At 43.0% G+C, this 13,720-nt stretch overlaps 1 protein-coding gene and 1 long non-coding RNA gene across 2 annotated transcripts; both read left to right on the top strand.

The window, feature by feature from the left end:
- Positions 1 to 1,085: 1,085 nt before the first annotated feature.
- Positions 1,086 to 2,841, top strand: LOC113019510 (Fc receptor-like protein 5; the record flags this gene model as incomplete). The annotated part of the gene is made up of 4 exons (XM_026163266.1): positions 1,086 to 1,127; positions 1,740 to 1,775; positions 2,245 to 2,508; positions 2,588 to 2,841. Coding segments are annotated over exons 1-4 (585 nt in total), but the record flags the coding sequence as incomplete, so codon positions are not given.
- Positions 2,842 to 3,035: 194 nt separating this feature from the next.
- LOC113019513 (uncharacterized) lies at positions 3,036 to 13,165 on the top strand. The gene is made up of 3 exons (XR_003272032.1): positions 3,036 to 3,087; positions 11,697 to 11,777; positions 12,923 to 13,165. It is a non-coding gene; the product is annotated as an uncharacterized LOC113019513 (long non-coding RNA).
- Positions 13,166 to 13,720: the final 555 nt, after the last annotated feature.

The following is a 13,720-nucleotide window of genomic DNA, read 5'->3' as shown; positions in this document are numbered from 1 at the left end:
TCAGAAAGGTTTTCAAAAGGTAAAATTTTCAAATTCAGGAAGCTGAACTTAGTAAACTGTGCTTAAACGATCAGTAATTATTTGGCTTTTGCACATTTGTAAAATAGTTTTACGTGGTGGTCAGATTGCCTCGTATATGTGTGTGGATTGAAGCACCTGCGTGTGGGTCCTCAAAATTTACACGCAAATCATTGCACACATTTGTAAAGCTTAGTTTACATGTGGATTTTGTCTCATGCTTTGCGACACTTTTTTGACGGTGTTTAGAGAACAAATATAAAGAAGCAGACAAAGTCACAACATCAGAACAATTTGAACTTTTGCCGTAGTTAAAGTGTTCTTTAAATCGGCATCACTGATTTGTGTCATTAAATTACCTCTTCATCATCAACAAGCAGAAACGCCTCTGTGTGAGGTCACTGTCTCTTTAAGACATCAACAATACTGGCCGCTTTTCACTCTCTCCAGTTGGCAAATATAACATTAGAAAACAATATCAAAATAATAGTAAAATACATCATCAGTACTAGTATTACTGTAGTTATTTTTAGGGGTGCTGTGATGAAATTTAGGGTCTACTATGCCTTAAGGTGGAATTCTGAGTATCTCTGCAATCACCAAAGGCTTGGGTGAAAAATGGTTGTGTTCAAAGAGTTCTACTCCCTGGCTTTGCTGACTGAAGAAGTGAATTAAAAATATTTGGAGTTAACACACTGACAAAGGTATGCACTAACTATTTTAGGCCTCCTGCTTGTATGGCCCTCTTTCCTTAACAACAGCTCCTTCCTCCAACTCACTTAGTGGGGGAGGGTGGGAGAGAGAGGGTCTCATACTAGCCCCAAACACACAACAGCTACCTGCTATAAAACATTATTTCTCAAGTTGACAGTTGAAAAACAGGGTTGTTGTTGTTTTTTACCATTTTAACAAAAGTACAACGCTTTAAAGCATAACATAGAAAGGTCACATGGAGTTTGATCATCTGTGCTATTTTAAATCAGCTGTCGTAATGGCAACAAGAAAACCACAAAGCAGTATATGTAGCCTTGCATGCAGAAGGAAGTTGATTTAACTGCTGTGTCTGAGCTCAGTCAAGATGAAACCAGCATCTCTTCAGCAGCTGCTCTGTAAGTTCAATCTTTCACTTCCAAATGCAGTTAACTGTTTTTATAGCATATCAGCTGAGTTATACAAGGGTGGTGACATATGTTGTGAGACAGAGTACTGTGCAAAAGTCTTGAGCCACAGTTTTAAGTGTTAAGCTATTTAACACTGACTTATGAATCACAGATGAACCAGTGTTGTTTGTACATAAAACCGAGAAATCAGGAAAGAACATATTTTAAAGTGTGTATTTTTAATTTGTTTCTTGAGGAATGAAGGCTTAAAGTTGATATTATTGTAGGTGTGGCCTGTTTGATTGACAGGCGGATGTTGACACAGGGGCTGTACCTTCTGTCTGCTGCCGTTCACCTCAGCTATCCCAGAAGTGGGAAACTGAACCTCTTTTATTTGTCTGTTACTGACAATGATTAGCAGCTGTCTGTGTCTCTGTGACACATTCATGATATTTATGGATATAGTTTTAAAAACAAAAACAAAAACAGACAAATGAACAGCTAGAAAAGGCCTAAGCAGAAGCTAAAAGTCCCCTAAAGGGGAGACATGGTACCAGAAGGAGCTTTGCTGTAATGTGAACCAGCTGAAAACTCAGATTGACTGATATCATTTCTCTTTAGGTCTGAACTTACTGCTGTGCTGCACAACAAACCAAGGTCAGTGAACTCATCGTGATAATCCAAAACATCTCAAAGAGTCTTAAATAGAGATTTTCTGCATCTTATTTTTAATGCTGTCTGCCACGTATAAACTTTCAATAAAGCTTGTCTCTAAAAACAGAGGCATTAAATCCAAAACCACCTTTTTTTTTTGTTGGTGTTTTTAATAACATTAATTATAACTGTGCATCTGAGAGCACTGAACCTGGACCAGCCAGGATCTGACTGCATGCTTGACTACTGTCTTTACTATCAGTATCACATTTTAAATGTAAAGTGATTTAGGAATACTGAAGACACGTGATGTTTACTGCATTATATGTTTATAGTGCAATATACACAGCCACCCAAAATATGTTTTATTTTGGGTGGCTGTGTTACTGTTGTTGAAACAGTAAAAGATTTTGAAACTCAGTTGGTCGTTCTCTTTTGAAAATTGATTCACATCATATCCTCTTCCTGGCAGCTCGTCTGACTGTGAGTCCCAGCAGCTCTCAGTTCTTTAAAGGAGACTTTGTGTCTCTGAGCTGTGAGGAGGATGACAGCTCTGCTGGATGGACTCTGAGGAGAAACCCAAAGACACAAACGAAGACTCAGTGTGGAGATGGGTGGGGAAAACCAGCTGGTTCTTCCTGTAACATCAGCTACATCGACCCATTGGACAGTGGAGTTTACTGGTGTGAGTCCAGAGAGGGTCCCATCAGCAACATGGTTAACCTGACAGTCACTGGTAAGCTGAGTGTGTGGAGTTAGTGTTGATGAAGCTGTGTGTAAATGGATGAAATGCTGTAGTTTGTCTCTGTGTTGAGGTGGATCAGTGATCCTGCAGAGTCCTGTCCTCCCTGTGATGGAGGGAGATGACGTCACTCTGCTCTGTAAAACAAAGACCACTCCCTCCAACCTCCCAGCTGCTTTCTATAAAGATGGCTCCCTCATCAGGGAGGAGCCTACAGGTCACATGACCATCCAGCATGTTTCCAGGTCTGATGAAGGCCTCTACAAGTGTGACATCAGCGGTCATGGAGAGTCTCCATCCAGCTGGATCACTGTCACAGGTGACACACTCACCTGTCTGTGTTTCTGCAGCTTTCAACATTCACAATGTGACGACAACTTAATGACTGTGTTTGCTTTATTTTAGACAAACACACCACCACACCTCCACCTACATCCACCTCCAGCACTCTTCCTCCATCACTCTCTCCTGCTGTTCTCTCTGTTTTGTCATGTGTTGGATCAGTCTATGTTGTGGCTCTACTGGTGTTACTGGTTCTGCTGGTGAGACGATGTGTTTACAGGAAACGTGAAGGTGAGATTCAGACTGTGGGGGCGTGGAGGTGGGGGTGGGGGTGGGGGGTTGATGCATGAATGCTTCATGATCTAACAAAATACAATCCGTTAAATTCAGTTGTTACTTCAAACTATGGTGTGATGGTCTGTCCAACATTACATTACATTGTGGAGCAGCCATCTGCCACTGTCAGTTGGGGGTGAAGGGAGTGAAACCAGAAAAAAGCCATTCTATGGAAGAGAGCGAGAGATTAATAATAATGAATTATTTAAATCAGAGAGGTGTATAAACGCATTCTAAGTAAAGGAGAAACACTCATGAAAATCCCCCAGCAGTCTACACCTATTGCAGCATAACTGAAGGAGGATTCAGGGTCACCTGATCCAGCCCAACTATATGCTTTCTCAAAAAGGAAAATTTAAAAATAGAGATGGCGTCTGGCTCCCAAATCCAAACTGGAAGCTGGTTCCATAGAAGAGGGGCCTGAAAACTGAAGACTCTGCCTCCCATTCTACTTTTAAATACTCTAGGAACAACAGTTCCAGTCTGAGAGCGATGAGCTCTATTGGAATGATGGTACTAAGAGGTCTTTAAGATAAGATGCAGAGCTTGCTATATCCATTATTTTCTTGCAAAGGCAGGCAAGCCCTTATTCACCAAGGGTTTCATGTGTTAAAGCTTTTATAAAGTCAGGCGTGTTGTGACTTTTAAACCACATCTGGGCCTTTGAACATTCCAGCAGTGCACAAAGGGGAAAATAAAGCAGCCTAGAAGAAGCTGAACAAGTTGTTAGAAAGACTGAACAGACAAAAGATCATTAACTGTCATTACCTGTAGCTCAAACTGACCTTCAGTTTACCTGTTGCTACAAACTGTCCCGTTTGTAGCAACCAAAAATAAAATAAATTCATAATTATAATAAAGGTCAATTAAATGGACCAATATGGCAAGGCCATGATGATCCACTTGGTAAAATAAATCCGCTTGGCATCTTTCTTGGCCTTAAGACAACAATTCTGATGGCTAAAGATCCAAACGGGACACAAAAAAAAAAAAAAAGAAAAAAAAAAAGAATTTGCACTGCTAGGTGTTCTGGTTTAGCTTATAGTAGGGTTCATGTAGTAAGAAGGTGTTTTCCTACAAGTGTCAGTTTGCATTAACAGATGAACTTTGTGCAGCTTTGTGGTTATTTACAGCCCCCTGTTCTCTGTGTTTCACAGCGTTACGGGAAATAAAGCTGTTCACAGTTGATGGTGTTTATAAATATCATTTATTATTCTCTTCATGATGCGAAATTACAAATAATAAAAGTGTGTGTCATAGACATAGTGTATTAAAACAGTCTTATTAAGAAAAAATGTAAAGATGGCAAGATGTTAAATAAACTTATTTAGTAACTTCCTACTCAGTTGAGCACTCAAAGTGCTTATTACTGCATAGCTCACTCACACATTTATAAAGCACTTTTAGTCAAAGTCAAAGCTTGCTATATCCATTTTTTTCTTGCAAAGGCAGGCAAGCCCTTATTCACCAAGGGTTTCATGTGTTAAAGCTTTTATAAAGTCAGGCGTGTTGTGACTTTTAAACCACATCTGGGCCTTTGAACATTCCAGCAGTGCACAAAGGGGAAAATAAAGCAGCCTAGAAGAGGCTGAACAAGTTGTTAGAAAGACTGAACAGACAAAAGATCATTAACTGTCATTACCTGTAGCTCAAACTGACCTTCAATCATTTTGACCACTTTAAAGTTCTGTGTAAGACCACAGCACCTCTTCCCTCTTGTTGTTTCCAGTTAACTGTAGTCTGACACTGATCAGAATTTGCACTGCTACAAACGGGACAGTCATGTCTGTCCCGTTTGTAGAAACCGAAAATAAAATAAATTCATAATTATAATAAAGGTCAATTAAATGGACCAATATGGCAAGGCCATGATGATCCACTTGGTAAAATAAATCCGCTTGGCATCTTTCTTGGCCTTAAAACAACAATTCTGATGGCTAAAGATCCAAACGGGACACAAAAAAAAAAAGAAAAAAAGGAAAAAAAAAGAATTTGCACTGCTAGGTGTTCTGGTTTAGCTTATAGTAGGGTTCATGTAGTAAGAAGGTGTTTTCCTACAAGTGTCAGTTTGCATTAACAGATGAACTTTGTGCAGCTTTGTGGTTATTTACAGCCCCCTGTTCTCTGTGTTTCACAGCGTTACGGGAAATAAAGCTGTTCACAGTTGATGGTGTTTATAAATATCATTTATTATTCTCTTCATGATGCGAAATTACAAATAATAAAAGTTTGTGTCATAGACATAGTGTATTAAAACAGTCTTATTAAGAAAAAATGTAAAGATGGCATGATGTTAAATAAACTTATTTAGTAACTTCCTACTCAGTTGAGCATTCAAAGTGCTTATTACTGCATAGCTCACTCACACATTTATAAAGCACTTTTAGTCAAAGTCAACCTCATTGTCACCTCTGCTATGTACAGTTCAGTACATAGAGAGACAAGACGACGAGGCTCCAGTTCCATATAGTGCAAAAGAGCAACAATAAATATAGGAAAAATAAGAATAAGAAGAATACCTCCTGTACATGGATGACATCAAGCTGTATGCCAAGAGTGAACGAGACATTGATTCACTGATCCAGATCCACTACCAGGCTATACAGCAATGACATTGGAATGTCGTTCGGACTGGAGAAGTGTAGTCGGATGGTAACAAAGAGAGGGAAGGTAGTCAGAACTGAGGGGATTGAACTACCAGAAGGCAACATTGCAGACATAGAGGACAGTTACAAGTACCTGGGGATCCCGCAGGTGAATGGGAACAATGAAGAGGCCGCTAGAAAAGCTGCAACCACCAAGTACCTGCAGAGGGTCAGGCAAGTCCTGAGGAGTCAGCTGAATGGTAAGAACAAGATCCGGGCCATCAACACGTACGCCCTGCCCATGATCAGGTACCCTGCTGGGGTAATAGGCTGGCCAAAGGAGGAGATAGAAGCCACTGACATCAAGACAAGAAAGCTCCTTACCATGCATGGAGGGTTTCACCCCAAGTCCAGCACCCTGAGGCTGTACGCTAAGCGGAAGGAAGGGGGCCGGGGACTGGTGAGTGTCAGCACCACAGTCCAGGATGAGACAACGAACATCCAAGAATACATTGGGAAGATGGCCCCAACTGACCGAGTGCTCAGTGAATACCTCAGGCAGCAGAAACCCAAGAAAGAGGAGGGAGACGAGGAACCATCATGGAAGGACAGGCCCCTGCACGGTATGTACCACCGGCAGATAGAGGAGGTGGCTGATATCCAGAAATCCTACCAGTGGCTGGACAAAGCTGGACTGAAAGACAGCACAGAGGCACTAATCATGGCAGCACAAGAACAAGCTCTGAGTAGAAGATCCATAGAGACTGGGGTCTATCACACCAGGCAAGACCCCAGGTGCAGGCTGTGTAAAGATGCCCCAGAGACAATCCAGCACATAACAGCAGGGTGCAAGATGCTAGCAGGCAAGGCATACATGGAACGCCATAACCAAGTGGCCGGCATAGTGTACAGGAACATCTGTGCCGAGTATAACCTGGAAGTCCCGAGGTCAATATGGGAGATGCCCCCAAGGGTGGTGGAGAATGACCGAGCTAAGATCCTGTGGGACTTCCAGATACAGACGGACAAAATGGTGGTGGCTAACCAACCGGACATAGTGGTGGTAGACAAACAGAAGAAGATGGCCGTAGTGATCGATGTAGCAGTTCCAAATGACAGCAATATCAGGAAGAAGGAACACGAGAAGCTGGAGAAATACCAAGGGCTCAGAGAAGAGCTCGAGAGGATGTGGAGGGTGAAGGTAACGGTGGTCCCCGTGGTAATCGGAGCACTAGGTGCGGTGACTCCCAAGCTAGGCGAGTGGCTCCAGCAGATCCCGGGAATAACATCGGAGATCTCTGTCCAGAAGAGCACAGTCCTGGGAACAGCTAAGATACTGCGCAGGACCCTCAAGCTCCCAGGCCTCTGGTAGAGGACCCGAGCTTGAAGGATAAACCGCCCACACACACTTGAGAGTGAGGTAAGGGGAGTGAGTATACACTTTGAGAAAGCTATCTGTCAGGAGGATCGGGCGCCAATGCTGCGATAGCGTCTGTCAGATGGCAGGAGGGAAAAGAGTCCATGTGAGGGGTGTGAGGGGTCACACACGATGCAGGAGGCCTTACTGATGGAGCGTTTGTGAAAGATGTCCTGTAGCAGAGGGAGAGATGTTCCGATGATCTTGGCAGCTGCTTTGATGATCCGATGTAGCTGGCTGAGGTCACCGACTTTGCAGTTTCCAAACCACACGGAGATGCAGCTGGTCAGAACGCTCTCTATGATGCCCCTGTAGAATATGGTGAGGGTGGGAGGTTCTCCCGCTTCAGGCATTTCAGGAAGTGGAGGCGCTGTTGGGCCTTTTTGGTGATGGAAGTGGTGTTAGTGGTCCAGGTGAGGTCGTCTGAGGTATGAACTCCCAGGAACTTGGTGCAGTTAACAGTTAACAATGGAACCGTGGATGCTGAGCGGTGTGTGGGTGGAGCGAGTCTTCCTGAAGTCAACGATCATCTCCTTGGTTTTGTCCACATTTAGTGACAGGTTGTTCTCACTACACCAGAACGCCAGCTGCTGAACCTCATCTCTGTACGCTGACTCGTCGTTGCTGTTGATGAGTCCAACCACGGTTGCGTTGTCAGCGAACTTGATGATGTGGTTAGAGCTGTGTAGGGCGGTGCAGTCGTGTGTCAGGAGGGTGAACAACAGAGGGCTGAGAACACAGCTCTGAGGAGCTCCTGTGCTCAGCCTGATGGTGCTGGAGATGTTGTCGCCGATACGGACGGACTGAGGCCTCTCTGACAGGAAATCTAGTATCCAGTTGCAGAGAGAGGTGCTCAGTCCCAACTTGCTGAGTTTGTTAAACAGGATTTGGGGGATAATGGTGTTGAATGCTGAGCTGAAGTCTATGAACAGCATTCTGACATAACTGTCTTTCTTGTACAGGTGGGAGAGGGAGAGGTGAAGTGCAGTGGAAATAGCATCTTCGGTCGATCTGTTTGGCCGATATGCAAACTGCAGCGGGTCCAGTGAGCAGGGGAGGTTGCTCTTCATGTGTTCCATGACAAGTCTCTCAAAGCACTTCATGATGATGGGGGTCAGTGCGATGGGACAGTAGTCATTCAGGCAGGATATTGAGGATTTCCTTGGCACTGGGATGATGGCGGTGGACTTGAAGCACGCTGGGACGATCATCTGGCTCAGTGATGAGTTGAAAATGTCTGTGAAGACATCACCCAGCTGATCAGCGCACTCTCTCAGCACACGACCTGGGATGTTTTCTGGTCCAGCAGCTTTTCGTGGGTTGACCTTGGTGAGAGATCTCCTCACATCGGCTGCAGGCAAAGAGATGGTCTGGTCGGTGGTGGGGGGCGTGGCTTTCTTTGCTTGTGTGTTGTTCAGGGCATCATACCACGCGTAGAATTTGTTCAGCTCCTCAGGGAGTGTGACATCTCCAGTTACAGTTACATCTTCTGTGCACTTACTGATGTAACAGGTCACGAATTCAGTGAACTCGTCCAGGTCCAAGAAGCCATTTTGGGTGGCTGCCTCTTTAAACATGTTCCAGGCTGTGCACTCAAAACAGTCCTGAAGCGCTGAGAAAGCCCCACTTGGCCTATTTATGCCTAAGTGTATAACACTCTAACACAGACCTTCCCAAAGTGTGCCCCCCCCCCACCCCCCAGAGCCATTGCGGGGGGGGGCGTGTTATGAAAAAGGGGGGGGGGGGGGGGGGGGAGGGGGACAAAACGCTTGGACACTGCTAGCACGGGCGCCCACAGAAACGCAAAGCAGGAGATGAAGCATCGCTGAATATGTTTCCAAACCAACTTCATTCTAAGCCAAAGACTAGAAAATATGGTGAAGCATATCTGCCCTTTGGCTTCACCTGCACAAGTGCCGAGGTAGGTCTCCCCTGCAGGATTGGTTTTCCCTTCGTCAGGAGCAGCGCTGGGCTTTTCAAATCACGGACAAACAGGATCCCACATTCTTGATTTTTAGTTCACCAACACTTGTTGTAATGACTAACTACTCCTGACATTTTGGAGACGTTAGCTCTTTATACAGTAAAGTTACAGTGGGATACAAATAATATCAGGCTGATCCTGCCACAATTTGTCCCCCTGTCTAAATCACAGACAAACAGTATCCGACAGCTGTTTATGTTTTTAAGCGCATTTTGCACAGAGAGGCATTTTTTTTGAAAAATGTATTGATAGCAATGTTGAATATTATTACACAGGAAAAAAACAACTGCATGTAAAATAATCACACCGTGACACCTCTGCCTCTGTAAATGGAGGGACAGGAACTGCGTGTGTGTATGTAAGCGTGTAAAACCTGAAGATAGAGACAAAATACTGTTTATATTCTGCAATTCCTCTCATGTAAACAATTACGTGGCGCACAGCTGACGTGAATAAAGGCACATACCTGTGACATTGCATGACAAACTCTGTATTCCTCGTCCACACGTAAACGCAAAAAAGGAGTTTTTAAAAATCGCAGTTTTCGGTGATTCGAAACGCCGTTTACGTGTGGACGAAACAGCCGCGTTTTCAAAAATACCCGTGTAGGTGTGGACGCAGCGTAAAAGAGTTAGTAGTTTATTTTCTTACTACCTGCAGACTACTTGTATTTGCTTAATTGTTTACTAAATGTTTGAGGTGTGAAATAAACCGCAATTGAGCAAAATATGGGTGTGTGTGGTTGGAGGATGTGTTAGTGCGTGCGTGTGTGTGTGTGTGGGGGGGGGGGAGCGAACCTTTTTCTGTAAAACAAAGGGGGGCCCAGCGAAGAAAGTTTGGGAACCACTGCTCTAACAGATGCATTGGGGGAGACTCAGGATTCAGTATCTTGCCCCAGAATACTGCAGCACATGGAGTGGGGGAGTCATGGATTGATCCACACACTTCCTGACTCATAGATGAACCACTACCACCTGAGCCACAGTCACAAATAGGGCTCCTTGAATTACTTGAACCCTGATGGGCCTGACACAGGTGAAGATCCAAGTCCAGGCATTTAATGTAGGTTATGAAAAGTAATCTAAACTAAAGTAAAGAGCTAAAAACATTTGAAAATACCATCACGGATCAGCCTTTTTAAGGGTGTAGAGACTAAGATATCAACAGAGCAGTCATAGCTCGACTATAACTGCATTGTCACATGGTACAGCAGAGAGGCTGTCTTGATCAAAACTTCCTAAAGAAAAAAAATGAGACATTCTTGAGAGAAACACTTTTAGAGATTTTTACTGAATCCCTGCTAATCAGAGACAAACTTGTCAAAGTCACCTTTCTGCTCTCAAACCTAGAACTTGGCTTTGGTGGCCTACAGACTGTGGTAACTGCAGTTATTTTGAGAACATGAAAGCTGACACTTTAAATATGTTTGGCAATAAAATAGATCATATCACCAGTTTCATAAACTGCAACATGACTGGAAGTTACTGCAGCCGTATTGCTACAGTAACTGGGATGCTGCTCTGCCTGTTGTAGTAAAGAGAGAGTTGATGATTTACAGCTCGATCTGTTCTTTCAGAAACGGCTCAGAGTAGAGACGTTAATCCTCCACATTGGAAAGGATTCATTTAAGGTGACTCATAATCTGACCAGGATGTCTCCTGGGCACCTCCTACAGTAGGCGAGAGGTTTGGGACTGGAGGCAGATCCAGGACACAGTGGAGGTTTTATATCTCTGGACTGGCTTGTTGTGTATTTATTTCAATTACTTTACTAACAGTGTTTTTTATTGTTATTATGTTGATTATAAAGTTGATTTAAATTTCCTCTGTTGACACAATCTTCTGTTACAAAAGTGCTTTTAACAGACCATAACAGCATGCACATAGTGTTGCACAGCTATGGTGAGTGAAGCTGCTCTGTTGTATCTTTGTATCTCTGCACTGGGATGGAAGAGTAATCCAATATATGTTGGTATATTTTTAATGTCCATCCCATCCATTCGCTTCCGCTTATCCTTTTCAGGGTCGCGGGGGGCGCTGGAGCCTATCCCAGCTGTCATAGGGCGAGAGGCGGGGTACACCCTGGACAGGTCGCCAGTCTGTCGCAGGGCTAACACACAGGGACAGACAACCATTCGCACTCACATTCACTCCTAGTGGCAATTCGGATTATCCAATTAACCTATCCCCACAAGCTGCATGTCTTTGGACGGTGGGAGGAAGCCGGAGTACCCGGAGGGAACCCACGCAAACATGGGGAGAACATGCAAACTCCACACAGAAAGACCCCGACCTGATGTTGGAATTGAACTCAGGACCTTCTTGCTGTGCGGCAACAGTGCTAACCACCGTGCCACCGTGCTGCTATTTTTAATGTATTTTACAAAATCATTTCTTTTTTTCAAACCTAGCATAGGTGCCTGGACTTGAATGTTTTATGTCATTTTATGTATAATCGTTGTTAGATTTCTCTTATTGCCCTTATTGCAACTCCTGTTATTTCCTTCTAATATAACACTGTTCTTGCTAAATTTGCAGCTTTTGTACCTGCAGTAATCTAAATGTTCTTCATTGAACAGGAAGTGATCCAGATGCAGTCTACTCAACAGTGAGAATATATGAAGATGTCAGTGAAGGACAAATAGCCAACAGACCAAGAGGTACGAGAGGTACAGCCAATGTAAAAATGGACCCATTCTACTTTTCTTATTCCCTGGCATATATATCCTTTTTCACTGTCGGATGTTCATATTAAGTGTGTTTAAAGCTTCAAATAAAGAAGGCAATGTAGGCACCAGGATGGACTGAGGGTCCCGATGGACCAGTGTAATTTAAAGATAAAAATGTTGTGCTGAAATCATATTAGGTCCACTTCAAACAATTTGACATGACCTATTTATTTTAACAGAACATCTTTAAAATGAGTTATTCTGACAGGAGTCAGTTCCAGGTCTTAATGTTTGAATTTGTGCTGAATTTAGGAAAACCAACCAAATAAAAAAACATATAACTTTGTAACAAATCTCATGGCTCACCAAAGTCTGGATGTCAATTTATTTTTTAAAGCAAAACAGAAAAAAAGCATTTCTATTAAAAAAAAAGCTGTTTATGCAAAAGAGGGCAGCTGTACAGTTTTCACAGTTTCTGATTTTGAATGCATTACATCTCCAATCTGTTAAGAAGTGCAGCTTCTACCACTCATTGGAGCACAGGTGCTACCCTTGAATTGTAATTTTTAAACTATGAAAATGGAAAATGGCCTGATGGGAAGCTTTTTTTTAATGTTTCTCTCCTGTTTATGTCAGGGGGGCAGATAAGATGCCTGTGTTTCCTTTTGTTTTCATTTGATGTAAGTTAGATCATTATATGTGAGAATGTTTTCATTTGCAGTTTCTGCCATGCTCACCCTGAAGTTGTGTTATGGACTGCAGATTCTTTGGAACATGGGAATCGTGTTAAGCTCAGGTTTCTCCAAAGCTGGGATGTATCCAGCAATATGCCCCTTTGGGGTCCAGGCTAGGGCTGTGTGGGCCAATGTGGGTGTCACACTACTGTAGGCTACCTACACTAATCAAAGAGGGGGGCCAACAATGAGGTCCACTGTGGGCCCGCAATGTACCCACAGTATGCCCACACTCTAGGTGTGGGCATACTGTGTGTAGTCTAGGTTTTTCTACTTAGACTGATCTTCCTCGAGGACCTGAACCCAGATAAGTTGTAGAAAATGGATGGATTTGAGGTTTTGATTGAACTACAAAGATTGTAATCGTGTTTCCTGTTCTTTGGACTGTGTGTTTGTTTTCAGGCTTTAAACTAGTGCCAAACATCATCTACTCTGGGCTGCAGTAGTCCACCAGTCCAACCACAGCCGCAATCCAGCTGCTGGTCTCTAACAGACCCCGCCAACACCTCAAACCAGAGGACATCAACATGTTCAAAAGGATATTTTATGTCTATACCTGTCTAATTACAATTACAGTGAACCTAACCAAAACCTACATATTACTTAAAGGCACACACACACACACACACACACACACACACACACACACACACACACACACACACACACACACACACACACACACACACACACACTTATTTAAGACTAATACAAACATGCAGCTAATCACTGTTATTTGTGTTTTTTTCACGTTTGTCAGATCCTGCTCTTCTTCCCACAGTAGAGGTGTAGAGATCATGTTCAGTAAAATATTTTTTCACTAGTTTTTCTCGTGTGGTTCTGTGTAGGTTTCACCAAAGGTTCAGATAAAAAAAAAAAAATGGAGTTGTTCCATTTTGGTTAACCGATACACTTGTCTCTTCAGAGCAAAAAATAAAGAATAAACCACAACCACAGACTAAGAACAGCATGGGCACTCTTGAGTGGCTGCAAACTGTGCAGAAAGCCTCAGTGCATGACATATGTGTTTGAGACTGAAAAGATCTCATCTTTATGTACAAAAATATTCCAAGTAAACCGACCATAGAAAACATTTTGAGTCTTTTTTTTTTCTTGATTTTCATGATTTGTATGATAGAAAAACTCTGGAGAGAAAGAAAAAACCCAACTCCAACAAGTTATTTTGAACTTTAGTGAATA

The sequence above is a fragment of the Astatotilapia calliptera genome, chromosome 3, assembly GCF_900246225.1.
Source record: "Astatotilapia calliptera chromosome 3, fAstCal1.2, whole genome shotgun sequence".
NCBI classification, from domain to species: domain Eukaryota; kingdom Metazoa; phylum Chordata; class Actinopteri; order Cichliformes; family Cichlidae; genus Astatotilapia; species Astatotilapia calliptera.
Note: the sequence above shows the minus strand (reverse complement) of the source record. Positions and strands in the feature narration are given on the sequence as shown.